This window comes from Neltuma alba, unplaced genomic scaffold (genome assembly GCF_004799145.2).
Source record: "Neltuma alba isolate B1F8T4 unplaced genomic scaffold, ASM479914v2 tig00011573_pilon, whole genome shotgun sequence".
NCBI lineage: Eukaryota > Viridiplantae > Streptophyta > Magnoliopsida > Fabales > Fabaceae > Neltuma > Neltuma alba.
The window spans coordinates 430,843-457,479 of NW_021636227.1; the positions used below are offsets into that span (position 1 = coordinate 430,843).

Here is a 26,637-nt window from a genome sequence, read left to right on the forward strand (position 1 = left end):
CATTATTATGCAAACTATTGTTGATTTGATCCCTTGCTTCATACTTGTTTTTCAAGAAAATCTTGATTGAAGTACAAGAACTTCCTAAGACCTAAACTTCCCTTCATGAAGATTTACATTCTTGAGTATCATTTACTGTATGCATACTTGGTTAGATATTAATTATTAAATCTTCAACAAAATCGGGAAGCTAAAAAAATTAATATAAGCAAGGAGTTATCAGATAAGGAATAACTCAGGATAGATTGTGAAGTTAGATTTCAGTAAAAAATCATTCTAGAGATCGCCTTGATATATTATGCAGAGAAAAGCCAAAGCTCTAATTCATTTTATGGAATTTAGATGCCATGTAAAGGCAAACCAAAGCTAGAGGGAAAGGTTGAAACTCTTGAACTATATGAATGGTGCTGCTACAAAGGAAAAGGTTTCATATCTTTAGTTAGAAGGAAAGTTATGCTTTGTGTTCAGTTAAAGGGGCAATGTCATGTTTAAATCTGATATTGGTGATCAGAAAGTTTGGCTAAGAAGCCCTCTTCTTGCAAAATTTAAATACATAATATGTGAATTCCTTTGCCTTGCATCAAGCCTAAGGATAAACTGCACTGCTTATGACTTATAAATTGTTATGACCCAAACTAGAAACGTCTACACCCCTACTGCATTGAGGCCGATTTCAAATAGAAGTAAAAATCAAGAAGCTAAACCCATTACATTCGTAGAACAATACTACTCTGTTACACATTCAGACGCGCAAATAATAGGGATAATGATCACACATACAGATTGATACTCAGCAGAAAACAATAACAAAGACACAAACCACACACACTGATACAACTCTCTAAAACGGAAAAATCTTGCCAAACTTGTGAGAGATTGGCACTCTCCATCCTAAGGGCCAAAACCACACTTATTCTTCTCTGACTGCTCAACCAAAGGAAAGATTTATAGACCCAAAAAAGTGACCCTCACAATTCCCGACTTAACCTTCTTATATTCTTCGACCAGTCACCCTACAGCTACCCTATTTTTCTATTTCTTTCTCCAAAATTGTAAGTCAATGTTCTGGACAACAAACAGTGTCTTTACCTTCTCATGTATTTTCCTAAGCTTTCAACAGTGATCCTAACATAAATATGACTTGTTAGTTTCGATCTTATTGGTAGAAACACTTAACAAAACTGCGGCATAAAAGAAGGTTAAAGAAGCTTAACCAAGGCAGCATGTAAATGTTATAAGTGTCCACAATGGTATAGCCACCAGCATGAAATTGAAGTTACCACGTCTTGCAAGCAGAAAAGAAGGTTGGCTATGCTGGGACATAAGTTGAAGGATATAGGAAAATCAAGTTCTTTTGGTTTTTGCTTCATACGTAAGCACAAGTATTCCAAGGTGAATCAAAATATATGAAGTCATGTAGGTTCCATTCTATAACTAGGTTAACATCATCATGCAAACTATTGTTGATTTGATCCCTTGAGTATTTTCGATTCAACACAAGAACAAGAAAACAAAACTACTTTTCAATCAACCTGCATACTTGCTTTTCAAGAAAATCTTGATTAAAGTGCAAGAACTTCCTAAAACCTAAACTTGCCTTCTCGAAGATTTACATTCTTGAGTATCATATACTATATGCATACTTGGTTAGTTAGTTATTTATTATTAAATCTTCAACAAAATTGAGATGCTAAAAGAATCAATATAAGCAAGGAGTTATCAGATAAGGAATAACTCAGGATAGATTGTGAGGTTATATTTTACCAAAAGTCATTCTAGAGATTGCCTTGATATATTATGCAGAGAAAATCCACCGCTAGAATTTATTTTATAGAATATATATGCCATAGAAAGGCCAAGCAAAGAAAAAGAATCTTCTTTCTAGCCTATACCTTACTATCTGAATGAAGTTACTACAAAGGAAATGCTTGCGTATCTAAATTTATAAGGAAAGGTATGCTTTGTCCCCATCTTAAGAGGCCATGTCCTGTTTAAATCTGATATTGATGATCAAAAAGTTTGGCCAAAAAGCCATCTTCTTACCAAATTTAAGTGCACACCATTGCACGGAGCCTAAGGATAAACTGCACTCTTTATGACTAGTAAATAATATAACTAGTTAGTTTCAATCTAACTGGCAGAAACACTAAGCAAAACTGCAGCATAGTAGAAGGTTAAAGAAGCATGAGAAAGGAAATATGCAAATGTCACGTATAAGTGTCCGGAGTGGAATGGTGTGGCCACAGCATCATGTCTTGTAAGCAGAAAAGAAGATTGGCTAACACTTGAGAATGCTGGGACATAAGTTGAAGGGAATGGGAAAATCAAGTTCTTCTGGGTTTTGCTTCATCGATATCCCAAGGTGAACCAAAATATACTAAAATCTTGTCAATTACTGTTTTTGGGATGTTCTATCAGTTGAGAGTTAATAGTCAAAAGGATTCTAAGAAAGTAAACTAAAGGCAAGATTTGGTATGTTGTTTATGGAGATTGAGAGGCTAGTATAGTAATGTAGGAAAATACTTAAGCAGAAGCTTAAAAGATCAGAAACAGAGAAAGAAAAGCAAGAGTAGCTAAAAGGAATAACAATGAATGATTTGGCATTTAAATTTGAAAATATATCATTTCTCTCGATATTTCAAGGTTCATTCAATAGTTAATGATTTATCAAACGCAAAACTTGAACACTACTAGCCATTTAAGGACCTCCTCATTGATGGATAATTTATACAGATTATATGAATCTGTTTTGAGTAATGAGGTCTGTCTTATCCTTAATAAATTATAACTTTAAATCATAAGCAGAAGAGTCGGAAATTAAAAGAGGCTTAATTTGTACCCTCAGATTCTTTCTTCTGACTAGATCATCTTAGTAGGAGAGAGAAATACACATGTAACGGTTGGTACTACTTTTTTGTCTTCCTCTTGTCTAGAAAGCAAGAGAGAACCCAAATAGGCAAATAGTGAATTTATACTATTATTGAATTGGCAAGATATACATGACATAATCAACCAAAGATGCCGAGTTCATTGGATCAATTTTAGTTGTCAATCAAATCATTTGGTTGGGAAAAAAGGGGGAGAACTTTGATCTATTCCCAATGTTATGCAATTTTAAAGGAAACTTATCTTGAAGAGATTATTCAATAGGCATAGATGTATATCATACAAAGCTTCCTTAATTGTAAAAAGAAAACAAAGCCAACTGTACTAATTTCGAGAACGAATAAATTTGAATTTCCAATTTTCTTATGGTAATAAGCTAATTAACCACAATAAAAATAGAAAATTTTTCAAGGGGGTTACGATGAAAATTAATAAATAAAACAAGAATTACAATTATTACACTCAACAAATAATATTGTTTTAATCATCATCATCATCTTCATCATCACTCCACTTTCTCATCTCAAAAATGAAAGCAATAAAAAGTAAAATGGCAAGAACTATGCCATAACCTATCCTCCAAGCACTTCCTTCATGACCTAAATGGATTCCATAGAAAATGTTTGCTATTGCAATAATGATCAATATTCTGCCTGTATTGTGATGGTACAAATTCCAATACTTTCTTGCTTTTGTGTCCTTGTTTGGCCTCCCCAGAATAGCCATCATCTGCATCAAAACCATAAATCACCATAATTAATTAATTAGGGTTTCGCTTGATTCATTTAAACTAACCACGATTTGAATTATTCGATATGATTACTGAATTCTTGAAGTTTGATAACTTACTATTAGCCCTTGAAGATTTAGAATATAATGTAATTAGATAGATTAGATTTCCCAACTTTCACAATTTAGGAAATAGATTTCTAACTCAATTGATAAGGCATTTTATATCTGATTTATATATCTAAATTGAATATGAAGTCCTTTTTATCTTTGTAATATGTTTTCTCAAAATTCACCAATAAAACTTAACAGACACGTTTGATTCTGCACTCTGCTTTATTAAAATGAAAATTTGAAGATCTAAAACATCCAAATTAATTCAGGATTGTTTTTTTTTTTTTTGAAAATGACTTTTGCCAATTCTAAGTTTCTAACTGCCTGTTTTATTTGAACAATTTAGATTTGTTTCTCTAAAAAAAACTACTCTAAACAAATATGAACAATTTAGATTAACTGTCAATTATATTTTAACTCTAATGGTGATTAACTTTCTGACACAACAAAAGGAAATCCAAATTTATTAAGATTTGGATTTTTTCTGGGACTATTATGAGTTAATCCTGACTGATCAAATGAAGAAATTAACTAAATTCCCTACTTACTTTTCTTGTTCTTTTAAATCAAGTATAAATTTTGCCCCAAAGCCAACAATAAAGTTTTGATGTTGGCGGCGTAGTCTATCCCAACAATAAAGTTACTACATGCAAATTATATTTGATATCAAAAGGGGAAAAAAATACGCCTTTCTTCTTCTAATTTCATATTTAGTTTTAATTTTATTTCTTAATTTTTAAAGGTACATTTTTACTCCTATGTCTAACACAGTCAATATCAAATGATAATTTTTTCCCCTAACAATCATTATTATTTCAAAAATTAAATTGAATAGTCAATATTTCATAATATTTTATCAAATATTTAAATTTTCAATTTCAACGTTTTTTGTTAGTGGCATCAGGATTAAAAGATGAAAAAGACACTTTATAAAACTAAGGACTCAGAATGAAAATTTATGTGATGATGCTAGATTATTATTTCATAGGAATTGGACTTTTGTTCTGATACATACTACTAGGGAACATATCCCCATGACGGATCATTTAGCCAAATCCTTTCATTTGATGGAAAGCAACTTTTATATCCTAGATCAACCACCTTCTATAAGTGAGGAGGAGGTTGAGGAAGGAAATTAGGTTTTTTTTGGACCTTGTTTGTAATGCTTTGAATTCTAGTATTGATTAAAAATAAAAAAAAAGAATGAAAATTTATGTAAGATTAAATGACTAAAAATGCCTTTTTGGTTATAAAAAGAAACTCATAAACTCTAATAGGTCATACTATTCATGAGTCATAAATAATGTATATAAATAATGCAACTCATTTATCAGACTCCATGCAATGTGCAGAAAACCCTAGTAACAAGGAAAAGAACATTAACAAGGCAGGAGTAAAAAAGTTACCTGAAGGCATCCCAAGACGAGAATAGTGATCCCAAGGGCTTTGTGGATTTCAACGTTAGCATGAAGTTGATTGTTCAAGAGAAGCCCAGTAATGACCCCAATGACCCCAAGAATGAAGCCCAATGTTTGAAATGAGACATGAAAGTAAAACCAAAGTGGATCCCATTGCCTGAAGTGGCGAGCAATTATGGCTCCCATTATGATCAGTACTCCCCATCCCAATATGTTCAACAATCCATGTGTTCTTTTTAGGCTCACAATTGCGTTCCCTGATAATGATGATGATGATGATGCACTTGATCCTATTTCAGGTTCAAAAAATGACAAGAACATCATAATCTTAGGGTGAATCTTGTTTCAATCCAATCAATATCAAATTAAAACACATTTTTGCTAGTAAATCTAATACCCCGATATTATTTCATGGTGCTTCGAGCACCCTAATTTTATTTATAATGTATATAACATCTTAGATGGGGTGTTACATGTAACTGAAAAGTAACATTAAAGGGTGTTAGATGCATTGGAAAAATAACATTAAGGTACTAAATGCATCATAAATATGATTAGGGCACTGGATGTGCATGAGAAATAGTATCAATGTGCTGAATACTACTTTATCCTATTTAAAATTGGATGAGTCAGTAAATAGATTAAAATAGTGGTTTAAGAATTAATGATCCCAACATGATTGAATTAAGGGGTACCCAACTAATCAACCCACCAAAAAGTGATGGGGCTGGATTAGCAAATCAGGTGTTCTTCACTTTGAGTTGGGCTTCAAGGCAATGAAAAAATTGGATTAATTATTAAACCAGTTGAACTAGTGATTTAAGAGTTAATGATTGAATCATAATTAAACCGTAAATAACCCATAAATTATGAATAAAATAATATAATTTAATTAAAACATATAAGGATATTTATGCATAACCATAAAAGAGTAATATTTAAATAAAAAGACAATAACAATAAGAGAAGTCACACTTTTAAGAAAATACAAGTTATTACACTAAATAAATAGTAAATAACATATCACATTTTTCAGATTTCGTGTATTAAAAAAATGTTTAAACCGGAAGTCATCAAGTTGATCTGAGAGAGATCTGCATGCGTTGCACATTTCCTTACATTCCTTAAACTTCAAGATATGCGTACTATCCCCTTTTGAAAGTATAACAAAAGGTTTATAAACTTTTGACAAAACACAAAACAAAAAATCCTATAAATAATTAGATTAGACTGCGAAATTATTGAAGCCAAAACTTTTAATAAATTTCACGTGAGGAACACAGTGGGGGTACGTAGGCTTTTCTAGGTCTGGTAAAGGGTCGGTTCTGATCAAACGTTTCAACTTAATATGGAAGAAGCAACCAAATTAGCATGATTGAAGAATCTTCACTCAACAACCTTTAATCTGACTTAGGTTATTAAGTGGGCCTTCAATCTGATCATGACACCACAATAACCAACTAATTTAAAGCTTAATTAACAGTATAACATATGATTCCAACACATAATAGGATAATATACTTTCCTTTATTAACTTTAAAATAATGATTAATGAAACAATTCACCCACTTCTTGTCCAGCTATTTAATCTTTTCTCATATGACATAACAACAAATATGGCATAATGATCTTGCTTGCCTCAATTACCCGTGATGATATGCGAATGACATTAACTTCTTCTTCTTCTTTTTTAATATTAATCATGACATTATATTAAAGTCAACCTTTTAAGATATATGTCAATAGATGTAGCATTTGAAACTAATGTGAATCAATCTCGTTTGTGAGAAATAAATCTATTTAAAATAAATATTAAAAACACAATTTGTTGAAATTTTCATATTATACATAAATATATAGGTAGGCAAAAAATTATTAAGGTACTGAAGTCTGAAAATCAAATCGGTCACTAAACTAGTCAAAATAATAACTTAAGGATCAATGGTCTAATAATTGTGATTAAATTAAACCCCAAGTCAAATCATGAGTAAACTATTATAATTTGATTTAAATATACAAAATTATTCATATATAACCCTAAAAGAGTAATATTTAAATAAACAGCCTTAATTTATAAGTACATGGAGCATTCATATAATCCATATATAATCCAACAAAACAGTTATCAGATGGAGCACAAATATGAGAGATAACTATTTAGCTTTTTTTATTTTATTTTAAATTTAAGATTATGTTATTTCAGTCTCAATGAGAAGAGAACAAAATATAAAATCCAATCTAATTACCTATCTTAACTAAATTAGTCAGGAGACTAGTTCACTAGTGTAACTAACTCGAGTTGAGTTTCAATATCAAGAAAATTATTGATAGGGTCGAGTTGAGTTTGTTTGCACTTGCCTGTTGCAGTAGCGTAATTGAAGGTAGTGGAGGCCTTGTCTTGGTGCTGAGCTAGGGCAAAACTTGGAGCCGAAGGAAAGACACCGGTCGGTCCAACGGCAAAAATGAGCCGGGACAACGGCGGCTGGGCTGTCTGCAACTGAAAGGCCAAGAAGAGACGAGAGGACTGAGAAGTGATTACGGTTGAGTTGGCCACCAATTGCAAGTTTCCTCTGTCAGGGACAACTTGGGATGGTGAAGTACCACCAAGATAATACTGCTTCAAGCCTGCTGCACTAGAACCGGTGGATGGAACCCAACCAACAATGGCGCTGGACCCCACCATGCCTCCGTTGGGAGAGAACCCCATGGCTATGTAGCTGTTCTTGTCTGGTGCTGACACAATGAAGCTCCATACATATGAAGAACTCTGAGAATACTGCATAGTTTTTGAATGCATATGTTCATGGCGATGTTAATTAGAATGTTGATTAATTAAGTAAATAGCTAGTTATGATATATTTTGATTTTAAATGAACACTAGTGTCTGGGTCTTGTGCATTATTGCAATAATTAAGAAAATTAAGAAAAACTATGTAAGTTAAGAAAATTAATGTCTGGATTTTTAAATATAAAACTAGATAACTGATTTATGAATATTAAGAAAATTAGTTTAACTTAGTTATTTGTAATAAATAAGCATTATTTTTCTTAAAATATCAGGACAAATTTGCACCTAAAAAAATTTCTAGTACGTAACACTTCTAAATGAAGAACTTTCAAAGCAAATTTATACCTTAAACCACAAATATTTGAATATGGAAGGATACTAGTGACATAATTTAAAAAAGATAGATGATGAATTGTGAGAGCTTACTCTGAGGATGAAATCTTGAGCATTCCAAACGGGAAAGCAATTTAGATTGGTTGTGTCAAATGGGAAAACACCATTCAAATTCAGCTTATTGCCACAAGAGTCACCTAATTGTGTTGATGAAGAAGAAGGTGATGATGATGAAGATGAAGAAGATGAAGAACCTCCACTTGCTTGTGATTGAGAATTCCCAATGCTTCCTGAACAATATTTACAAGTAATTAATAATTATTAATCAAGTATTCATATGGTTACATCAGATTAGACCTATTAATTAATGCATTATTATTACTTGTTTTCATTTCTATCTTAATTAGTTCATCTAAATATTTAGTGTGCATAGCATATCTGATCTGCTTAATCTTTTAGAAGATAGAAGAATATAAATATATTGATGATTAGATTTTTCTTCTAATAAAAAAGCTATACATAATGTGATATGGACTCAAATAAAGAAAGGGAAGGCCATGGTGCTCTCCAATTCTATCTTCTTGGGTAGCTGTGCGGAAAAAGGGAGACATAAGGGTAGGCGGACCCCACATATACATAAATGCATTAAGTCATGGGAGGAGAATCCAGCATCAAGAATCATATACCCCGGCTGCTAAATATTTTGCTTCCAAAAAAGCGATTGTTTTAATTTATTTTATCTATATTTTTTATTTTTCCTTAAACTAATTTATTTAACTTGAAAATTAATATATAGTACCAGTATAATATTGTTTAAGAATATTTTAGAGAAATCAAGTCAACAGATTTGTTATAATCAACTAATTTATTGATATTTTTAATATATCTAAATTAGTTAATTATGTCTAATAAGAAATGACGTTGTTTCCATATTTTCTACACCATTTTACAAATTTAAAAAAAAAAAGAAAACAAATTAATGAGAGACTCCTTTAATTACCACAACCATTTAAAATCCATAATTGATGAGTCATATGTAGCCAAATGTGCTTTTTTTTTTTTGGAGCTGATGCCAAATGCGCATTTTAAAGAACAACTAAACCTACATTTTTTCTCTTTTTTTTTTTCTTTTTCTTATATTTAGATGAACATATAAGAAAATATTAAACAAAAAGACCAACTTCACAATAAATAATACTCCTCTAGTCCTAAATATAAAACTTATTTTGTAGTGCAATTTGTATTACAAAATATGTCTTATATTTAGGAGAGGAGTAATATCTACATTTAAAAGAAGAAGAAGAAGAAACAGCCTAGATCACAGCATGTATTTTTTTTAGGGTTAATACAAATTTGGTTTTTTAAGTTTACCTTTATTTTGATTTTGGTCCCTCAAGTTTCTTTTTATTTAAAGTATTGGTCTCTATAATCCAATAAAAATTTAAACTATTTAGTTCATTGAAGGACCAAAACATATGATTTGAAATTTAATGGACTAAAAACTAAAATGAGAGCAAATTTAAGGAATTAAAGATTATATTAACCTCTTTTTTTAAAAGCAATTTTGAAAAATATGTTTTCACTTCAGTAGCGAAAACTTTGGAGAGAAAATCCCTATGCCTCTTTCTGTCTTTTAAAGTTTTTCCTTTGCCATCTAAATAATGGAAAAAATTACTTTTTTCCATGTATTTTTTCTCATTGGGTTAGAAATTAAAAAAAAATCCCTATACTAAGTACTTAAAAAAAGAATAAATGATTGCACACTTAGTTATGATGTAAAAGAGGGGAAGAATTAAACTAAGTTTCTATCTCATAGATGTGGTAAAAGAATTAAATCACTTTAAAACTTATGTGATATTTTTTTTTCATTTCCTTTGTATGTGCTTTTGCAGATAAGATCCAAAAGATCTTGGTCTTAACTTTTTTTTTTCCCCTTCAAAAAACTACTAAATTGAGAGAAGGACGTCTGGTTGTCTGACCTTTAGCCTATGTATAATATCTGTACCTTGAAAGGGGGACCTAAAAACTGCTTTTCCATCTTTTTCATGGTCCTATACATTGATTCCTTTGTTCAATGGTTGTGAGAGATATGTTACGTGAAATCTAAGAAATAAACTAAGACTTATATTGTTTGATACAGATTTTTCCCATTTTATAATAACATTATATGACTAACGGCCTTGTAACCTAGCAGCATTAAATATATATTCTCACAAATTTTATTTAAAACTACTTTTGAAGATAGAAGAAAATTTAATATAACTCATGTTATAAGTGACTAATATAAAAGAATCATGTACTTTTTTTTTTTGAGAAAAGCCCCAATTTCCAAGTTTGAAAATAAAAGTTATATCATCTAATAAAAGATTTTAAAAAAATTGTGCAATGTAATGTTTTCCCTGTTTTTTTTTCCCCCGTTTTTCATGATAAAACACCTTACCGACTCTTAACCTCCAAATTTTTGTAGGTGAATGAATAAAATATGAATGCCACAATTCAGCCACAACCACAACCATAATAATGATCTACAATGATGTGTCCTTTGACCCTTAATCACTAAAATTTTGTCGTCACATTAATAAAATATAATTATGCAAAGTAAGAAACCAAGTATAGATGAATTTTGTATTCCTTCATTTCATCACCAATAATCATTTTCTTTTAATTTATTCCTTCTTAATGCTAAAAATCATTGTTATATTGGACTTTCATACATTAATAGCATGGAGTTGATGGATGAGATGCATCATTCATTGTAAACTTTCATTTCTCATATTAATATTCATATTGATTCATAAAAATAATTTCATTTTTTTAATTACTAAATGTCAACTAGAAAAAAAAAAAACCTCCTCAAACGTAGAAGATTTCTTACTTGATGCAAATTGTTTTTTTAAAAGAATAATCAAATACATAATATAATAAATGCTATTTTATTGTTCATATGTAAATAATTCAAATTTTGAAATGAAGGTGAAAATTTTTAATTAAACATGGAAAATTTAAATATTCATTTTCAATAATAAAATATTTAAGAAAAAGAATATTATATTATATTTAAAAAATTTCCATATAGACATATGTATGAATGAATTTTAAAAAGTAACTTGGATTCTAGTTCATAATCATATATTGTGATGTTATCATTAATAATATAAATTTTGAACAAATAAATGCGTCATTTTCGGCAACATATACCAACCTGAAGTGTAGTTGATTCTGATAGACACCTTATCAAGGTGCTTCACAAGTCGATAGCTTGGAGCTGAAGGAAACAAGCCGGTGGGTCCGGTGGCGAATAAGAGAAATGACGACGGCGAAGCGGTGGTGGTGGTTGCCAACTGAAACACCATGTAAACACGACCTGACTCCATTGTTATGAAGCTTGAATTTCCTATCACTTGCAGGTTTCCTTTGTCTGGCACCACCTGGTCTGGTGTTAAACCTCCCAGATAGTACTGCTTTATTCCGCCGCTGCTTCCCTGCGCTGCCACCCACCCCACCATCGCACTAGAACCAGCCATCCCACCGTCCGCCGAGAAACCCATTGCTATGTAGGAGTTGGTGTCTGGTGTTGAGAGGATGAAGCTCCATAAGTTTGAAGACGTCTGAACATACTGTACAGAAATGAGGTTGAGTTGAAATTAGAAGCGATAACACACACACACACTACTACTTCTTCTTTTTTTTTTTTATGGGAACATCTCTCTAAAACGAAGGTTTCAAGTTCTGGTTTCAGTCTCATGTAAAGAGAAGAAAGAGATCAACTTCTGTGTCTATATATATACTTCTTTCTTCATGGGAGACAAGTCAAATCCATATCAGTAACTCATTTAATTATATTGCAATTCAGAAGCAAATAGCTGTTAGAAGAGAAGAACTTACTCTGAGAATGAAACCTTGAGAATCCCAGACAGAAAGACAATGGAGGTTGGAAGTATCAAAAGGGATAGGGACTTGGAGGTTGAGATTGCAAGTGCACGAGTCTGTTTGTTGTGAACTTATTAGATAACAGTGGAGTGTGAAGAAGAAGAAGAAGATAAGCAATAATATTTGCAGAGATATCCTCAATTCATGTCTCTCCATTAGAGTGTGTGTGTGTGATTTTGTGTTTGGGAATTTGATAACAAGTTTCAGATTTATTTTGCATATATGGCTGGGAAGCCGAACGATCCTTATTCAAGAAGAGGGTAACAAGTGGGAAGAAAACAGGGAATGATTGCAGTTTTGTAACTAACCATGGTGTGGGGACTTTTTCGAATTATGACTTATTTAGGCCAACATTTATAATATTTCAATTTAACAAACGAACACAGTGGCTATTTTTTAAAAAAATGTGTTTGTTGTTAATTATGGAGTAGGTATCTATTATTAAATATTGTAAGTTGTCATGAATATAACTTTACTTAAACTCAAAAAATAAAATAATAATATAAAGAGAGAATGTGGTTGCAATGAAGAGGTTTTTGACAGAAGTAGAATACGCCATCAACAAAATCCATGGATTCACTTTCAATTTTTGACCTTACGTTGAACCTCGTTGAAATTGAATGATTGATAATGGGCCAGGATTTAGACCTCATCCCTTGATTTAGTGACTTAATGACATCATTTATTTTCTTAGACTTTAATGTTTGATTCATGATTAACATTGCCATAAACATCGATAAAAAGTCAATATTTTCTTTTATGGGTAAAGCTACATCCCACACCTTCCTCTTATTTTTTTGGGTGTATCTAGTACCCTAATCTCACTTTTAGTGCATCCAATACTATATAGTACTGGATGTAACTTAAAAATAATATTAAAGTGTTGCATGTAAAAAAAAAAAAATCAAAGTACTAATGTATTATAAAATAGATTAGAGTGTTTGATGCAACTTTATTTTTATATATATAATTATTGATATTCAATAGTAATGACTATCAGATTCAGGCATTGTCATAAAGGAAATTAATCATTGTTATCCCACATATTGACCTTTAGGTGATATTACCATATTACATGCCTTCCCTGATCATAAATAAACCAGCAATGAAATTATCCAACTTCTATTTGACAACTTGATTGTAAACTTAAGTACACATAATTTATGAAATTAATTAGTAATTAAACTCATTCAATCCAAAGTTGTTCAATCATTACAAAAAAGAGTATAATATATAACAGGAATATAATGCCAAGTAAAAGATAAAATAATAATGAATCCTTATGAATTATACAATACGTTACACAGTAATAAGTCGTCATATTCTATATCCGCGATGGGATACATAAATTACATGACATTGCAACTATTACAAATGCAGCAAATGAAATTCATGCAAAAATTATGTCTAAAGGCTTGAATTACAAAATATTACATTAATATATTATAGTTACCCTCAAAGATCAAAGGTTACATTTCATCTTAGAGATCAATGTTTTGTGAAAGTTACCATAAAGATCTAGGAAAATTACAAATTCAAGGAATCAATAATAATTTCTCTAAAATTTAACAGTGACTTTCCTAAATTTTCATAGTAATTTCTTAAAAGAAGATAGTAACTTTTGATCATCGAGAGCAAATAGTAATTACAACTTCAAGATTTTAACATAATTTTTGCCAAGTTTAGGTCCTTAAAATGTAATCTTATCCTAGAATAATGCCAAATCATGCATGAATCCCATTTCAATGCAGGATTGACCTGGAGCACAACACAATGCTCAAGGCCATACCTACCCTTCAATTCACAAGCCAAGTTTAGATTGTCCATAACTTTATTCTTGTCCCTCCAAATTATAACATATAGTACAGCATCTCACCAACTGATGAATGTTTAAAGTTATAGACAGAGGTGTCCTACCAGAGCCTTATAGAGCTTCATTATAAGGAAACCAACCTTGAGATCCACCCCTCTCTACAGATACACATGATAATGGTATAAATTTGCAGTGAAGAAATATTCCAATAAAATGCAAGTAGACAATGATGGGTTGGTTATATTCACAACTGGTTCAATGAAAAGGAATCTATCAATCTATCATCTCACCAAAACCTTATCCAAAACCCGTGAAGTTTCATGACTTTGATTAAGTGGAAAATTAATCATTAGTAGTTAAATGAATACAACCACAAACAGCAGCAGAGCACCACCAGAGGGCAGTAAATTAATTCTCCTATATTTGTACATTCAAGAGAGATATATCACATGAAAGAATGTGATTATGTATCAATTTCACATCATATCTTTAAACTCACTTTTTTACTTTCCCTCCTTTTTCATCTCTTCGGAATGTATTATATATATTTATTTTTGTGAATGCAGAGTATTTAAACATCCTGAACTTTAGCACAAGTCATTTTTAACAGGATGAGTCACCTTTGTAATCATTACATCAAACTAATACTTTGATTTGATCTGCTCCCACAGTCTGATTATAGGTGTTTTATGGACCAATCATACATATGTATGTGTGTGCATTTATTCACTCATCTGAACCTTACTTGGTGCTAGTGATATGCATTTCCCATGGCAAGTTCACACACAGTCACAGCGATCAGGTATAGTCACTTATTATTGGATGTTATTAATCAGTTAATGTTGGATAAATAATATGATGAATAAAAGCAATGTCATCTCCATTATGAAATACATATGCAGAGAGGTGACAAACACACACACACACACACAAGCGTCATGCACAGTGATTTCTCTATCTTCCATGGTGAGCACTTATTAACTTTATGAGTGCATGTCGTTGCCTGTTAAAATGGCGACTGGAACCATAAACGCTATCTATCTATGATGTATATATACTACAGATTAGCACAAAATGGATTATTGTTCGATAAAGTGATGACTTGACGATTCACCTGCTTCCAAATTCTAATATACCAATGAGGATATATAAAATGGAAAAAAAGAAAAGCAGGTTTCTAAAATACGGATTTTGGCAAAAAAGAAAGTATGGGTAGGGCATGAAAAATAAGCATAACCTGAACATTTCGAACATGGATCTTGGAAGAATACATATGCAGGCAAAAACAGGTTGCACTGTTACAGAAACCTATACACAGTCCATCTTTGACTCTGAAATTGCAGCAGATAGTGCTGACAGCGAGCAAAGAACAAACTAATTTTTAGAAAGACAAGATCCATCAAGAAATCTGTGAAACCCGGAAAAGTTTTTTCTTTGTTTTAAAAAACTTCTATCCACTGGAGAGGTCCATCAGTTACAGCAAGAAGAAAAACCAGCGCGAACGCGACTAATGCTATATTAATCAGCAAGGGCATATGGAAAAGAGTCTCTCCTGCAATCTCATTTGAATAAAAAGAAATTATATGAAATCACAAGCAAAAATCAGGTATGGACTACATCAAAATGCGAAGCGTGATTTATTTTTAATGCAGAAAAGACTCTCAAATTCTAGAGGGCCAATTCGGTCCAAAAAACTGATTGAGTCTGTCACAGTTAAAACAAAAACCATTTTATATGAACTGAATTGATGCATACACTAAATCAGATCTATGAACAAACACTCAATCAATTACGTTGAACAGGTTGGACACAATGACACACTAGACGTGCAATACATAAGGTTAATCTAAGTTTGATCAATGTGAACCTGACTGACAGAAACACAGATTTGTAATTATGTACAAGAAAATTATGGCAATTCAAACATACGATCCAAAATATTACAATCTAAACGTAGATTTTTCCGCTTATCAATAAGATATCAAGCATGTTTTTACATCTCGCAAACAGAGCATTGCCATTATTGATATCAAATCAATCCAGCAATACACACAGTTAAGCTCCTTGCAACTACTGATATAGAATAGATAAAGCAATAGACTTACCAGATGATACATGCACTGGCAGGCTGACGTATTTGGGACATGACGATCTTGAAGTAACCATGTCAATTTTAATGTCAGATGCAACTCCACAATCTCGTGGCTGTAACCAAATAAGCAATACTCTTTAATAATGACCAAAATGTCATTGTACTCGGACAATGAATGATCACAGGATTAAAATTAATAAACTACATCAGTCCCGACCAACCTTATGCAATATTCAAAACTAATTTTAAAACGTTAGAAGCACAAACTGAAGAATGAGGCTGCAAAGTTCACTTTTATTAAAACAAAGGAAAAGAAAAGCCTGCCTTGTTTGTGAGAAAACAGTTTTAAAAAGCTAAAAATTAATAATATAAGCCCCACTGTTTATCAGAACTTCCAGACTTTCTCACTGTTAATCTCACTGCATTTAGTCATGGATTCATTTTTGGGGAGACAACAATAACAACACTACAAGCCAAACACACTAGATACCACAGAATGAACGTATAGAATTGTCTAACTCCCAAGAACAAACAATACAAATCTTTGCTCAGAATATTCACGTCTTTATATGCTAAAATTATTACAGAGCAGAGTTACAACCTTGAAGTCTTTATAGAAGCATAGACGAATTTCCTCCACTGCACCATGTGAGCAAACTACTTGAGGAGTTGTATGGAAGGCATTCTCAATGGCAGAGACAATGCCTCCAAGGGGGTATTTTTCTCTATTAGAAGGAACATACCCAGCTTCATTTAGAACTCTCTGAGGAAAAAAAAAATGGAAGGACAATGTTCAGACTAACCCTGATGGATATGCACGCAAACTGCAAGCCTTCACATTTTTACAACCAAAGGTTTTGAAAATACAATTAAGAGTGAATCCAGAAAAACAAGCTACAAAATAAAGCATGGACTAGGTTACTTCAAAATACAAGAACAATCAACATTTTAACTAAATGGTAAAGAACTTGCAGTCTGATTATCAATGCCCTATAATATGCAGCAATCCATGTACCTCACATCAATATAATAATCAAGAACATGTACAGCATTTAATTCCTCTCCAAATCATTTCTGGAAATGAACATGCTAGTTTGCATTCTCATCACTTCTTACATCTCACTTTCATAATGAAATGTCTCTAAATGACTTTATTTAACGCTATTAAGTAAAAATCTCAAACAGTTTGTTACAAAATATATTTCTAGCAACTGGGTGGGTGTGCACAAGCACGTGACTACTGACTACCGGTCATTCTGTAATAAGAGTAAGAAGTGAGTAGATGGAGAGAGTGGGCTGAATCCAAATACTGGGAATGTATTAGCATCTTCTATAGCTAGCGGGTTATCTTTTCCTACACCCCCCTAGTCAAAGAAATTGTCCCATACCGCTAGCACATATTCTGTGATTGCTGTTCTAAATCCCATAAAAATTCTATATCTCTCTACTCTACTGATAGGTGGGACAGGAGGAATATTTCAGCAATCCTCTTCAGCCCTCTGTTGCCCATCAAAACCATATTCATGTTTACATTTAACTTCATTAAGTACCATGCTGTCGTTCTACACAGTACATCTACAGATCAAAATAGATATGATTCTCAGCAATTCACCTTCCATACCTAAATTCAACAATGACAAAATGATCCAGGGTCCACCAAAAGCAAAATGAAACCCAATAAAAGGATGCTCAAAGTACTTGCAACAGGGCAATGAAGAACATGGATCAATAGATTTCCTTTCACCTAACACACCACCATAAATAGCGCACTAGTTGAGACAAAATCAACCATCTTGCTCTCCCTGAATTATCTATAAAAGATTGAATAACGATAGCAAATAAAGGTCTTCAGCTCCATAAAACCAAACTCTCAAATCATCCAAACATGTAAGAATTTTCCTTCATATCCAACCACTCATGGCTAACAGCAACACCAAGCAAAATAAAGAAATAGTCCCTTCCAAAACAACCACCTAGCCAAAATAAGGTGAGCTTATCTTCTATTGAAACAAGTAAGAAACTCAGAGATCCAAAAACTCTTTTTCTATGAACTTACAGTCACATTGTATTTGAAATAGACATTCAGTGCTGTCAAGAAATAATTGTATTCATCTCGAATCACAGGAAATGAGCATGTGCCATGCGTCTCTGCAGGTAAAATAAAAAGACTCAGAATACTACACTGTTAATGAAAGCATCCAACATTTACATCACAGAGCGTTCTGTGACTTATTCAAATCAATCATGCAATTCAAGCATACCCTATACTGAAATGATCAGTAGTTAAATCATGTAAGAGAAAAATTTATAAAGATTCTTACCCCACTGTCAATGTGTTCCCATGTGGCAGCCCCAGAAACAAAGATGAAAAAATCATTTAGCTTCATATTAATATATAGAATAAATTAAAGGTAGGAAATTTCCAATGATCACCTCGTGAGCCCAAAATGACCCTCTTGTACCATGACATGTTGATGGTGAGCCACAACTTAATGATGGCCAATATTGCTCTAAAGCATTGGTCAATGTTGATATCTATAATGAAGATGGAGCAATAACACTTAGAAGAGAAGAAAATGAGGAAGTTGATATTTAAAAGTATATAGAACAGTTTCAGTTCCAAATGCGTAACAGTTAAAGTAACCCATGCATAATTTGAAATAAGAAAGCCAAGTGGGTGTGTGTGTTCTCCTCAGTTAATAACAATCCTGTAGAAGCAACAAATAGAACATGGTGGTAGAATTACAGGTTCATTGAATTTCATTCTGTCTGAATTTGTTTATAAAATTTATCAATATTGATTAATTGATTTATCTAAAGTGAGGAAAAAATTTGCATGAGCAAATGATTTACAAATTATAGTTACAGAAAACATGCCTGACACAGGCCACAATTAGACATAAATACCATCCAAACTAAGCGAAACAAACAAACTTTGGAAAAATCCTGTGAAACTAAGTTCACTTTTAAAAAAGTCCTGCTAAACCAAGGTTACAATTTGACATGACTAAATACTTGACCGCTGGACCCAACAACAAACCACAGGAATTTAATTTAATTATAATCAGCTTTCAAAGAGAACATGAATAGCTAGATTTAAAAAAAAAAATTCAGCTGCTCAGATTTTCTTTCAAAGAGAAAATAAGAATAGCTAGCTTTCAAGAAACCCCCACCGCTAAGGCGTATGATGCTCAGGGCGTATTGTAATGCACGTTCCGGTACTCATATTGACATCTTCCCCAGTTTCGTTGATTAACCCCTGGACCTAACTCTATTAGCTGACATCATTAAACATTCATCCACACCAAACCCCTCGTCACTTAATGAGTTTGACCAAGAATGTATAACCTCATGAGCCCCAACATCTGTGGGTAGCAAGGTAACGTTCATACACCTTGAAGACCATTAAAAAATATCAGGAAGTGCTGAAGCACAGAAATACTTCCACAGTACCTCCTTTTCGTCAAAACTAGTTCGGGAGCAACAGGATGGCCAACTTCCATCATTATAATCAGGCCAGAGTCCATCTGTCGTCATACAATTAGATAAGATGATTTAGTTAATATATTTCTTCAGGAATCATATACAAAGAAGGAAGATATAAAATAATGGCACTAATAAATTTGCAGCCTCATACTCACGAATGGTAAATTCTGTTGGAGCATTAGAGCTGAAAAGGAAGGTAACACGAAAAAGTGCAACTCTGTTAGTGTTGCTTCTTAGATTTCCTATACAAGTTACATCATAATATTGACATACTAAAATCAGCCACAAGGAAGCAACTTAAAAGAGATGCAATGGCCGTAGAGTAGTGATCACACCATCAGCAAACCGGCTAAATTAGTCTATATATACCTTCATTTGGGCCAAATAGACTTATACAACAAGATGTATGACAAACTTCACTAAACCAAAAATGGAAGCCTCCCAAAAACAAATATGCTAATAAAGAATTCCCAGTGCTTGTTTAATTCATGGTAAAACAACATCCATGGTTTCTGTATCCAAAGCTCCCCCAATAGCCCAGTTCCATTCTTGTTTAACCGGTATAACAAGTTATAATCATATAAAGAATGTTTCAAGGCGGAAAAAGTGACAAAATTGAAAAAGGTTTTAATTTTACTTTACCCTCTGCAGCAAGCATTGGAGGAGCAACAATGGCGAGTGCGGCGGCAGTAGGTGGCAGGCCATTGCAGAGCCAACGCGAAGTAATCAAACTCTCTTTGATTCGCTTCTTCGATGCTTCCATTCACCTCCTTTCTCGCACATAATGAACCCCCAATGATTGCGAGCAATAGCCATGGAAGAGCGATAATGCGGGTTTGACTTTGACCAGAGAAAGAAGCCATTGTTAGGAGCTTCAAAATCTGCAAGGTAGTTGCAATAAACAAGACAGTTAGGTACGATGCGTGTTCGTTTATGAAAGATCAAACTAGACGGATCTTTCGGTATGGGTCACATTATCGGGTAGCAAATTAATAATGGGAAAATGACATTGAGGTCCCACACAAGCAAGTATACAGCAAAAAAGTCCCTTCAAATCTAATAATTCTTTTGAAGTCCCAAAGGGACCTTAATGCAATTCAGTAAAGCGTGGAAAGACGTTTCTACCCTGGAAAGAAGCAAAAAGTAAGAGGGAAACAAACACAAACTTCATCGGCGCTTCTTCCCCATTCAAAGCTAAAAATCTCACCCACTCTACTTACATCAACCATTAGCAAAAATCGACTAAAACTTGTGGCCTTTTTGTTCCCATTTCCTTCCAATTTCTGCTTCGAAAGCTATCAGTGAAAGTGGTGCTCGTCGATGTCATCGTGACCTGTTGTTGAAGGGGTTGGTGGTCGGCGTCCAATTTTTGGTGTGATGCTAACTTTTTCTTTTTGTTAACTTGATACCTTGTTGCCTTTTGTGTTCCATTTATGCGATTTGTCCATTTGGGTGGCTATCATCTATTATAATGGGTAGCTGAAGGATGAGAAAGACAAGTTTGTGTGTGTCGGTTTTAGCTTGTGACCAAGAAAGAAAGATGAGAATGCATATTACCTGAGGAGGTAGTCTCTATTTTGGATTTAGATTGCAATACTGTTGGTAGCGATCCTGTCGTTACCTGATGAGGTTTCCTTTTTATAAAAAAAAAAAAAAGTAGACACTCGTCCTTCCTTCATCTTTCCTATGCTTTCATTTAATTATGATTAATTATAATTGCAATTCTTAAACCAATTAATTAATTAGGTGATTTCTTTTTCATGCATATATAAATAGTTGTTAATCTTTCATGTCCCCTTTTCCTTGCTAGTTGTCTTCTTCCTCCTTTGTCATAAACTATTTAGATTACTATTAAGTAAAGAGGCAGAAAGTTCAATGGGATGACCCATAAAGCAAATATAGGCAAAGAGACCGTCAATAATTTCTTTTGGTTTTTATTGATAAAGTATTGTGTTTGATATTGTATAATCGATTGTCAGAGCTATGCAGTGGAAGGAAAAAATTTGATTAAGGTAGTTATGTGAAAATTGCTTGACAAAACTCGTGAAAACCATGACTTAAGACTACTGAATCATCTAGATATGCATGCTACTCATGAAGACAATATAAGTATTAAGTGGATATGGATAATTGATACCAAAATGTTTTTTTTTCATATTTATTTTGATAATAGATAGGATAAAATCACTCCCTGCTTTTAATAGTATGTTTCTTTATAATATATACGTCTTTTGCTTAATTTAAGGTGTTCAATACTCACTTTTACCTCATGGCTTATTACAATAGCTCCAAGTTTTAGGTTTAATATATATTATTTATTGCTTTTGCTGGAGTTCAAAATAGTATAGTTACTAGATCAGTAATTGAACTAATTAAATCTAATATTGTTGTAAATGCGATCTGCAAGCTCTATATCTCTTATCTGCACATACACATATGAACTGGGCAGATGTATTGGCAAGCGGAAGAAAAGTAACGTTCTTTGCATAGGAATCAAAAGAAAAGAGAGAAAAAAGAAAATAAAGGACAAGATACCGAGGAATGAATGAGAGGGGAAAGAAGGGAAAGAAAAGAGATATGACTTAATAGAGAATAAATAAACATACCTGCAGGAGTAGTGGACATGTGATATTTATATATCAATATATCATTTGTTGTTATGGGTACTAATTTCATTGAACTTGTCTAACTATTATAAGCATCAGGTTATTTCAGTTGGTGTAACTTATTTGTTTTGTGTATTCAATATCAATTACATTGAATGAGATTGCATCAATGTTTTAAAATGAGGATAGTAAGTCATTCTGTTTTCTCATTTATTTATATTTTATTTCTTCCTGGTGGTTTAGTTCCTCTTGAAGTATGATGATTATGCTCACTTCCTGGGGCTTGACTGAGTAATTGAATGTGCATAGATATCTCTATGGTTGTTCTATGAGAGCCAATATTGATGATAGAGTAAATATTAGATCCAGTTTAGTGTCACTGAAATTTTATATATATTTCTGATAGTTTTTTGGTTTGCCAAGTTCTATTCTTTTATGATAGGAATTAGAGAAAACCTTAGACAAGACTCCACGTTTTGACTTGCCTTCTATATCATGCAGAAATAGTCATAGTTTTTCCTTTTTTTTTTTTACAGGTTAAGAAGATGGGGAAGGATGAAAGTAATAAAGTGGACAAAGGAGCTCTAATTTTTCTAGCTTTTCCTTGTTCACAAAGAATTTCTATAAGAAAAACTCAGAAAAGTACAAATCACTTGACTCAGGGAATCCATATGTGAGAAAAGCTTGATATAATTACTTGAGAAGCAAAGAGAGGAATATTGTAGAAGGGCTAAGGAATATTGGCTATTTGTGGTGGTTGGTTACCCATCCAAATAATGAATATGGGGATGAAGTGATGTTGATGCTATCGGATTACAACAAGAGCAAGAAGAGGAGATAGAGTAGTCAATTAACTTTTTGTTCTATTAGGCCATGATATGTGTTGTAAGATAATTGGTAACTAAGGGTGTTAGCAATGAGTAGTAATAGCTTAATGGTCAACAGGTCATTTTGTAACAAACTGATCAAATTATACTTATAATATTATTACCTTTGTCATCACATGTTATAATACCAAATTTCTTAGGGTTTTATTACATGTTTATTTTTATTGTTTTATATCTTTATTGATATTAACAAATTTATGTAATATTAATATTGTAGGGATTATGTTACCAAATTTAGGTGTTGTTTATTTATAATGTTCAATTAAGTAATATAATCAAATTAAAATATAGTTAGATTAAAATATAATTATTAAAAAGAAGTTGTTGATCACATTTATGTTAAATTGACAAAGGAGAATGCCATCATTAACAGGTCATAGTACTACTATTGACGAGTCACAGTGCCACTATTGACAAGGGACGGTGCCAACATTGACAAGTCGCATTGCCACCATTGACAAGAGACGGTGCCACCATTGACAAGGGACGGTGCCAACATTGACAAGTCGCATTGCCAACATTGACAAGTCACATTGCCACCATTGACAAGAGACGGTGCCACCATTGACAAGTCACAGTGCCACCATTAACAAGGGACGATGCCACCATTGACAAGTCACAGTATCACCATTGACAAGAGACGGTGCGGTTGATGACAAGTGTATTTGCATTTTGTTGATCTTTGTTTAAAAGTAGTTAACAAATCTCACATTAGTCTAGATGATATATCAATAGTAAATGATATTATATAACTTTAAATCACAAGTGATATTTTCACTATTAGTATAGTTATTGACAGTTCATTAATAATGATTATATATAACAATATAACCAAAATATAATATGTCATAGTGATTGAAAATATCATATGATATCAAAACAGGTTATGTAACTTGAATTCATATTGTTGATAACTTACATTAGTAAATTAATTGACAAGTCATACTGCAATGATTGACAACTCATTATAGGTCTAATGACAATGTAGGGTGTAGATAATTACAACTGAAATGATAGTAGAATTTAACATGTCAGTTTATAGCTAACTTTTATTTATACCTTTATATACATAAAACTACACTTATTTCACAACCCATTCCAAAAAAACATAGGGGTTACATGCAATTAACAAACTAACTATTGATGTGTATCTATTTACAAAATGAAATTTAGGTGGCGACATAGACAATCCATCAAACAAGGTAGGTGGTGGCTCTCCAATCTGATCAAGCATCTTGCACATCTTGATGGTGGCTCTCCAATCTCATCAAACAAGATAGGTGGAGACACAAACAATCCATTGACATCTCCAAATAATTGATCAATCCTGCAAGAAATAACAAGTCAGGGTGCATGGATTGACAAGTTGGTAGAAAGACAGTAACAACTGACATACCGAGAAATGATAATAACATATTTGTTAAATTAAACTTACATATCTTGCTCCTCTATTATATTATCTCTTGTTGTTTCTATATGGTCCTTATTTCCATTCTCTTCTACATACACATGACCACTTCTTTCATTGAACTTTATCAAATGTTCTACCCTATCATCATCTACCAACTCCACAAATATTTCTTTTTTATCAAACATAAGTAAAAATTTCAAAAGAAATGAGTTACTTTCTTTTCTAATAATTGATTATATAATTTCCTTCAATTCTTCATAACTTGTGCCCTTCTTTATACTTGTTGTCTTACACTATCTCCCATATATCTCATATCATCTTTTCTATCATTTATAAACTTTCCCCTATATGAACAAAGCAAAATAGATGCTTTCCTGACGTACTCGCAATTAATAATATACACTTGCATCAAGAATCACGCAACTATAAAAAAAAGGGAGTGATTTTATCCTATCTATTATCAAAATAAATATGAAAAAAACATTTTGGTATCAATTATCCAAATCCACGTAATAATTATATCGTCTTCATGAGTAGCATGCATATCTAGATGATTCAGTAGTCTTAAGTAATGGTTTTCATGAGTTTTGTCAAGCAATTTTCACATAACCACCTTAATTAAATCTTTTCCTTCCACTTCATCACTGTGACAATCAATTATATAATATCAAACACAATACTTTAGCAATAAAAACTAAGAGAAATTATTGACGGTCTCTTTGCCTATATTTGCTTTATGGGTCATCCCATTGAACTTCCTGCCTCTTTACTTAATGGTAATCTAAATAGTTTATGACAAAGGAGGAAGAAGACAACTAGCAAGAAAAAGGGGACATGAAAGATTAACAACTATTTATATATGCATGAAAAAAGAAACCACCTAGTTAATTAATTGGTTTAAGAATTGCAATCATAATTAATCGTAATAATACGAAAGCACTTTGGTGATAATAGGAATGATGAAGGAAGGACGAGTGTCTACTTTTTTTTTTTTTTTATAATAAAAGGAAACCTCATCAGGTAACTACAGGATCGCTACCAACAGTATTGCAATCAAAATCCAAAATAGAAACTACCTCCTCAGGTAATCTGCATTCTCATCTTTCTTCCTTGGTCACAAGCTGAAACCGACACACACAAACTTGTCTTTCTCATCCTTCGGCTACCCATTATAATAGATGATAGCTACCCAAATGGACAAATCGCATAAATGGAACACAAAAGGCAACAAGGTATCAAGTTAACAAAAAGAAAAAGTTAGCATCACACCAGAAATTGGACGCTGACCACCAATCCCTTCAACAACAGGTCACGATGACACCGACGAGCACCACTTTCATTGATAGCTTTCGAAGCAGAAATTGGAAGGAAATGGGGAACAAAAAGGCCACAAGTTTTAGTAGATTTTTGCTAATGGTTGATGCAAGTAGAGTGGGTGAGATTTTCAGCTCTAAATGGGCAAGAAGCGCCGATGAAGTTTGTGTTTGTTTCCCTCTTACTTTCTACTTCTTTCCAGGGTAAAAACGTCTTTCCACGCTTTACTGAATTGCATTAAGGTCCCTTTGGGACTTCAAAAGAATTATCAGATTTGAAGGGACTTTTTTGTTGTATACTTGCTTGTGTGGGACCTCAGTGTCATTTTCCCATTAATAATTGTACAGATCTCTGTTCGTCGATCTCCTAAGCATATTCTTTTACAATGGAATCACGGAATCAATATTCTTTAAACAAACTGAGAATTGGATCAATTCTTATTATAAAAAATCTCTAATCATTTCACTTAAATGAGTCAAGTAGCTGGCAAAAAAAGTTAGTTAAAGTTATTAATTTTATCCAAAAATAAACTAAAGTATTAAGACTAAAATATATATTTGATCCTTTAACTTTATATAAAGTTTCAGTTTGATCCCTTAACTTTAAAAAATATACTTTTGATCCTTTAGCTCCAAAATTATTAGTCTTAAGTGATATTTTTGCAAGCATGGTTGTTTTGAATACTAAACTTAATATGTTAGCATTTAGTAATGTTTTATCAGTATTCAAGAGTTTAACATCATCATTTTTTGTTAACAGTTTTAAGGTTAGAGAACTAAAAATTTATTTTTTAAAGTTAAAAGACTAAAATGAAACCTTGTGTAAAGTTA

At 32.4% G+C, this 26,637-nt stretch overlaps 2 protein-coding genes across 5 annotated transcripts; both read right to left on the reverse strand.

Moving 5' to 3' along the window:
* Positions 1–3,328: 3,328 nt before the first annotated feature.
* On the reverse strand, positions 3,329–12,380 carry LOC114715052 (cytochrome b561 and DOMON domain-containing protein At3g07570-like). Its single transcript, XM_028899857.1, has 6 exons — positions 12,154–12,380; positions 11,471–11,885; positions 8,362–8,558; positions 7,506–7,923; positions 5,136–5,437; positions 3,329–3,615 (listed from the first exon to the last, which is right to left on the reverse strand). The coding sequence occupies exons 1-6, from the start codon at positions 12,352–12,354 to the stop codon at positions 3,367–3,369; spliced, it is 1,782 nt and encodes a 593-aa protein (XP_028755690.1). The 5' UTR covers positions 12,355–12,380; the 3' UTR covers positions 3,329–3,366.
* A 1,242-nt stretch (positions 12,381–13,622) lies between these two features.
* On the reverse strand, positions 13,623–20,563 carry LOC114715053 (ribonuclease 2). Of its 4 annotated transcripts, XR_003737514.1 has the most exons (10): positions 20,232–20,562; positions 19,745–19,773; positions 19,557–19,630; positions 18,537–18,638; positions 18,425–18,428; positions 18,160–18,251; positions 16,705–16,866; positions 16,117–16,216; positions 15,255–15,363; positions 14,093–14,169 (listed from the first exon to the last, which is right to left on the reverse strand). XR_003737514.1 is itself a non-coding variant. In XM_028899860.1 (9 exons), the coding sequence occupies exons 1-9, from the start codon at positions 20,450–20,452 to the stop codon at positions 14,123–14,125; spliced, it is 831 nt and encodes a 276-aa protein (XP_028755693.1). In that variant the 5' UTR covers positions 20,453–20,559; the 3' UTR covers positions 13,623–14,122. The 4 variants fall into 4 exon arrangements, 3 of the variants coding, with proteins under 3 accessions (XP_028755693.1, XP_028755691.1, XP_028755694.1); XM_028899860.1 differs by lacking the exon at positions 15,255–15,363 and having other exon boundaries at positions 13,623–14,169; positions 20,232–20,559; XM_028899858.1 differs by lacking the exons at positions 14,093–14,169; positions 15,255–15,363 and adding an exon at positions 15,370–15,563 and having other exon boundaries at positions 20,232–20,563.
* Between the last annotated feature and the right edge of the window lie 6,074 nt (positions 20,564–26,637).